The sequence below is a fragment of the Adelges cooleyi genome, unplaced genomic scaffold (genome assembly GCF_023614345.1).
Source record: "Adelges cooleyi isolate 19-005CV unplaced genomic scaffold, UGA_ACOO_1.1 ACOO_flye_CR_arks_rails_tigmint_CR_PRNA_290, whole genome shotgun sequence".
NCBI lineage: Eukaryota > Metazoa > Arthropoda > Insecta > Hemiptera > Adelgidae > Adelges > Adelges cooleyi.
The window spans coordinates 1,501-7,912 of record NW_026095960.1 but is presented as its reverse complement, the minus strand read 5'-3'; the positions used below and the strand labels follow the sequence as shown (position 1 = coordinate 7,912).

Here is a 6,412-nt window from a genome sequence, read left to right as displayed (position 1 = left end):
TAGTATACAATAAGATAAATCTTATACGTTACATTAAGCAGAGCTATCCCTCTATAATTGTTGCATATTTGTTTTTCCCCTTTCTTGTAGATGGGGTAAACTAAGACTGTCTTCCATTCCTTTGGTATCTCTTCTTTTTGTCATATTAAACTTACTAGTCGGTGTATGTAATTAAATTGATTAGCCGCTCCTGTTTTGAGTAGCTCTCCGGTAATCCCATCTTCTCCGAGTGACTTGTGGTTTTTTAGGGTTTTTCTTTGGTTCGAAATTTCCTCTACCGTTTATTATGAAATTATTATTAAACTATATAGTTTAATATAAAATTAGCATGTATTTATAAATGTAATCTAATGTCTACTAATGGCCTTGGTTGCTGATGTAAATAAAGATCAATAAGAAAAAATGAGATGTTTAATTTTTATTGAAGGATGTTACAAACTATACCTGACTAGGTAAAATCAACCAGTCAAGCTTACCCAACCTAAAAATATCCATACAATCTTTCCTATCCTATAACTCCGGTATAATACCAACCACAACAAGTGGAATAACCACACAGTCCTAGCATTATCAGTTATTCCTGAGTGAGCTGCGGTTTGGCAGGGGAGTAGAAAAAAGTATCGTTGACCATGTCAGTTGTGTGGCTAAATTTGCTGACTATACACATTTTAGAAGGATTTTTGCATCCTTTGAATAAATGTAATCGCATAGCATGGTGTATGGTAATTATTTTGTTTTTATTTAAACGAAAATTATTATTTTATAAAGATTCAATAACATTTATCGTTCGCTATGTTGTTATTGTTTTGTGCGATTTACAGCAAATAAAAAAATGTTGTTATTTCAGTTCACACAAGTAAATATTTAATATTTTTTCTGGATTACACTATACGTACATATATACAACTCGATGAAACAACAACTCTTCAACAACTACGTACCAATATTTCCCATTCCAATACTTATGTTGTTTTTATGAATACATACCATACAGAACATACCCCGAATCGAATTGAATTCCACTGTTCAGCCAACTTTGGTATCGAAGACATAATTCTGGATCAATAAAGTGTTTGAAAAAAAAAATCTTCATGCATTGCAAAAGTGCTGTTATCCTCTGTGCGTTGAACTTCGTGACCATGTTACACATTTTACATTTTACACATGTTAGTATAAAACATAATAATACAACTTATAAATGCATTACAAATTTTTAAAAAATGATGGTAGTTAATAGTATCTATTGTTATTATCTACTTATGATACTTTATAGAGCGTCGGAGTCAATATGGAACAAATCAAAACAATTGTTGATTTAGTCAAAGAACACAAAAACGCTATAGACTAAATTACCCCAGAAAAATTCAAAGAAAAGTTAACGGAATTGGGCGTAGAGGATGTGACAGGTTTTATATACGTACATACGAAAACGAAAAAGAACAAAATAACTAAAGTAGATTAAAAAATTAATCTAAAAATAACGTTCTTATGCGTCTTAAAAAGTATAAAATAACCCTCCAGGGGTCTTGATACCCAAATAGGACAGATGAACTAGAAAAACGTGGGGCGCATCTTTACTACTTCACACGTCTGAATATATAATAACATTCAATTCTTATTAATAACTACCTTAACTCATAATTATTCATGCACAATCATCTTTTCTTTTCTAAATAAAATAATACTTAAAATTGAGCACCACATTACTCTAACATTATGAGAGACAACGTAATGCATTAGCATGAAAGCTTAGGTTTTAATATCTAAGTAAAAAGATGCGCCCCACGTTTTTCTAGTTCACCTGTCCTATTTGGTTATCAAGACCCCTGGAGGGATATTTTATACTTTTTAAGACGCATAAAAACGTTATTTTTAGATTAATTTTTTAATCTACTTTATTTTCTATTTAGACTGTATACGCAACGGAGTGTATGAGTGATTTAACAATTATTATGAAAAGTTTTATCAGAAAGTGGTTAAAATATTGAAGTATATGTAGAGACAAAATAAAATAAATTTTTTAACTAAAAATATTTCGCTTTACAGCCGACCGTTCTTTTGACATTCATGATGATATTTACGGAGAAAGAAGCTGGTCTTTCTAACGAATATATTTTTTGAGTGTTTTAATCATAGATAATAAGTTTTAAGTTTGATGTTTTATGACTATTTTCAAAGCTGTATAATTTTATATGTCATATATTTTAATTGTTTAATTGTCTTATAATATTTTAGAAGTAATTTTACGATAAGTTATAATCGAAAACCGTTGAATAGTTCTAATTTAAAAATAAAAAAACTTTAGAAAAAAATAAATGTGTTCTTTAAGTGTCGATAACCTTAAGTGTCTCTCAATTCTCAAAAGGATAACTACAAAATAAACACTAGTTCACGAGTATTTTATCCCTGACTAATATATGAATTCAGGGCGATTAATAAAGGACAAGTCACTTGTTTTAGTGTTTTATTATTAATTAATCACTTTATATTATTTAAAAAATGTATAAAATATAAACGTTACCATTTATATAGCTTAAGTACATAAGGCTTAAAAACTTAAGGGATAGTGTTATATCATTAATAACTCTATCAATATTAGTCGACCAATTAACTATAAATGAAAAAAACAGAATGATTTGATTAAGTCTTCTACTTTCTAATTGAAAATTCTCAGAGACCATCGGTGGACAAACGACTATCGATTGGTTTATGAAAAAATTTTGGAGATACATTTCAAAACATTTTTTAAATAAATTTCAACTTATTTTTTTATGCCTTAATGAGAAACGTGGAAGTTTTGTTTTTCTTGTTAAATTAATTTAATGCTAATACACCATATATGGTAGTTTATTATTTTTCATCTTATGTCATCCGGTTAAGAATTATCATGTTAAAACGCCTTAAATCTAACTATGAGTATTTTAGCAGGATTTCCGCATCCCTTAAATAAATGTTATCACGTAGTATAGTGTGTGGAATTTATTATTTTTTTTTTTTTAACAAATAAACAATATTATATGAATATTTAACAATATGCACCGTTCGCTACATTGTTTTTTGTTTCTATGTAATTTAGGTACAGCAAAAAAAAAAATATATTGTTATATTATTTCACATAAGTAAATAGTAGTTTCATTAGAACAACACTATATTTACAACTGTACATTTTAGTCATAAAAATAAGTCTATATCATATGTAAATAAAATAAAAACAAGTACATTTTCCATTTACATACTTATGTTGTTTTTATCATATAGAATACAACTTGAACCGAATTAAACACCACTGTTCATCCGGCTTTGGTATCGAAGACGTACTTTTGTTTTAACAAAGTGTTTGAAAAACAAAACCATTTTGCATTTCAAATGCGCTGTTATCCTTTGTGCTTTGTACTTCGTGACCATGACACAAGTTAGTATAAAACATAATAATACAAATTATTATTGTACTTATGATCCTTTATAGAGCATCGGACTCAATATATTTAAAGTTAGAACGATTATTGATTTATTCAAAAAACACAAATCCCATGAAGACCAAGTTTCACCAGAAGAAATCAATGAAATTTTTAAAAATATGGGCGTGCAGGATATGACAGGTTTTACATACGAAGCAGGTAATAAAGTATCTTTTAAACAGCGTTTTTCAATTTAACTCACTTGTCTTTGCTAGTTCGATTAAAATATGTTTAGAATTTTATTTTTAAATATAGATATGAAAGGCGGTCGAAAAGTGCAAAGTGTTATGGTATTTCTGGCCAAAAACAATAAGACCTTTGACCACTGGATGGTACTTACCAAAAAAAAAAAATATTGAAAAATTTGTAATTAATCTATTTTTTTTTATTTTCACACACCATTTTTTACATAGATCCAAAGTTTATCAACCCACGAAGTAACAATTTACTTGAGCCTGTTCAGAAATCACGAAGAAAAAAAAGGCGATGACGATGGTCTAGTTAACTCCGAGAAGTTTCAAAATATCATTCAAGCTTTAAGTTTAAACGACGAAGAGAAAAAAAGTTTGGCCGATTATTTCGAAGGTAATGTTGAGTAAACAAGGCAGTTAATTATATTCCTACGGTTGATAATTTATATTAATTTTCATAGGTTACAATGCAATTAACTTCGCGGAGATCTTATATGGCTTTTTGAAAGTAAAACCTCTAGTAAGGATTTATGGTTTTGTTAAAGGCTTGACTTAATAATAAAAACATCATTTTAATATTTGTTCATAGAGCAGAGGTCTAAACGTGAAACAGATTGTAGATCTGAACAATATTAAAGATCACAAAATAAATGGCGATTACATTCAACCTGATAAACTAACAGAGTTTATGAAAGGATTATGTATAGTTGATGGCCAGCATGAGGAATAGGTTTTTGAACGCTTTCGTAAGAATATATTTTTGATACTATCTCGTTTATTATTAATATTGTTCCATCTAAAGTTGGCAAACTAACTTTTTATCTGTAAGAAGCAGACTAACTAAATTAATCGGGAAATTTGTCATCTATAAACAATGAATAAATAAATTATGTTTTATTTATTAAGTTTTAAATGATATTTTCGTTTATTATGTTTTATATAATATTTATGAAATATTAAGATTTATTATATAATTGTTTTAATGTTTTTAAAATCTGATTCTATGTGTAATTTTAAATAAAATTAAAAATATATTCAATATTTATACTATAGAAACGGCTGCTTTTGAGCTGCAAGAGCTGATGGTTTTTTCAACAGAATACAACCAAACGGACAATGCAGAAGTAATATTTATAGTTTTATCACGATTGCTTTTTATATTTTTTGATCAAGACGCACCCGTCCATTTATTAAATGAGTAAATTATAGGAAATCGTTCTCAAAGTCTTAATTTAGAGCTTCAATTATAGTGCATACTCATTAATACAGCAATAAGACTTGTTTATTAGCTATAGTGTGTTTTGTTGTCAGGCTATCACGGTAATTTCTTTAAAAAATCATTATATTTTTCAATGAATATCGTTTTGCGCGAATCAAAACTTAAACTTTAAAAACGAATTCAAGTCAAAATGATTGGATCTACCAAAAAATTATAATAGATTATATGCTTTTCTATGCAAATTCGGTGTAGCATCTTGTTGTACACTACATAATCTTAAGATGTGCTACATGAATTACTTTGCTGATTTCTCAGGTTGAAACCGTCTGTAATACCATTGAGGTTAGACAAGTTTTAGCAATATTCGTTGTGTTCGACAAAGACCATGACGGCTTACTCAATGGAAATGAACTAGAGGAAATGGTGCTCGAGCATTTCAGTCACCTAGACGTTAAATCTATCCTTAAAGATGGCGTTACCGATGGTATATTGCAAATTATAGCGTTAACCAAAACAGCTTATTTGTTTTAAACAACTATCATAGTGATCATGAGCATAGTATAAGATCTAGGCTTATGTTTCCACAATAAATATGATATTATAGTGGGCAAAATGTTGAAGTAACACTAAAGAACTAAAATATACTTTTAACTAAAAAGACTTTACTTTTCAGCCGACAAGAGTCTTGACATTGTGGATTTATTCATGGTTATATATAAGGTGTATGACACTAATGTTACCAATGAGTGAACGCTAAAAAGTTGTATGATTTTTTTCTGAATTGAATATTATATTAAATAATTTGCCTACGAATATTTTTTGGGAGTGCTTTAAGTATGGGTTATAAGTTTTAAATTTGATGTTCTATGATTCATTTACACGTGTATTTTAATTATTTAATGATTTTTAATAAATATACAACAATAATAATCCATATTGATAATATAAGATACGATTATTTAAGTTTGTTTATGTCAATTCATTAAACGATTAAATAAATAATGTAATTCCGTAAAAATTGTTTTGTTTTTATTTCGAAATCATTATAGTTAAATCGAATTGTATAAAAACACAGCGGAAAAAATTCAATGAACCCTGTAAGGTATCAAGTGGATCACTTTACGAAAAAATCACATTGTATTATTATACTATTTTAAACACATTTTACAAGAGTAAATAAAACGGTGACCATTAAGTCATATGCTGCTACATCGTATGTAAATAGCCCATCTGCCCATAAGTAGCTTTAAGATAGTTTTTAAGCATTTCGAAAACATAATTTTCTATTAAAATGCACGACAGAGGTTGTGGTCAGAGGATTTCTTGAGAGGACACTCAGATTGATGAAACAGACAGCGTTTCACAAACATTAACTTTAAAGTACACAGATAATGTAATATTAGACAAGACGAATTTGTACAATAATAAAAATAATATCAAAAAGCTCAAAACGTACATAGACAAAACGAAATAATCTTCTATGCCAACTGATACAATATTTTTCATGAGATTCTTTATAAAATCGTTTGACAACAAAAGCTTTT

The 6,412-nt window shown here is 28.3% G+C and overlaps 1 protein-coding gene across 1 annotated transcript; it reads left to right on the top strand.

Moving 5' to 3' along the window:
* Nucleotides 1-3,526: 3,526 nt before the first annotated feature.
* On the top strand, nucleotides 3,527-4,379 carry LOC126837804 (uncharacterized). Its single transcript, XM_050571757.1, has 5 exons — nucleotides 3,527-3,617; nucleotides 3,714-3,790; nucleotides 3,872-4,043; nucleotides 4,111-4,169; nucleotides 4,239-4,379. Exons 1-5 carry the CDS (start codon nucleotides 3,578-3,580, stop codon nucleotides 4,377-4,379), a joined length of 489 nt encoding a protein of 162 aa, XP_050427714.1. The 5' UTR covers nucleotides 3,527-3,577.
* The last annotated feature ends 2,033 nt before the right edge of the window (nucleotides 4,380-6,412 follow it).

Bases quoted from the DNA above. Each gene is read 5' to 3' on its own strand.
- LOC126837804 (XM_050571757.1), top strand. From the start codon at position 3,578: ATGGGCGTGCAGGATATGACAGGTTTTACATACGAAGCAG. The intron at 3,791-3,871 runs GTACTTACCAAA...TTTTTTACATAG, and splicing joins AGACCTTTGACCACTGGATG to ATCCAAAGTTTATCAACCCA. The intron at 4,170-4,238 runs GTAAGGATTTAT...ATTTGTTCATAG, and splicing joins TTTTGAAAGTAAAACCTCTA to AGCAGAGGTCTAAACGTGAA.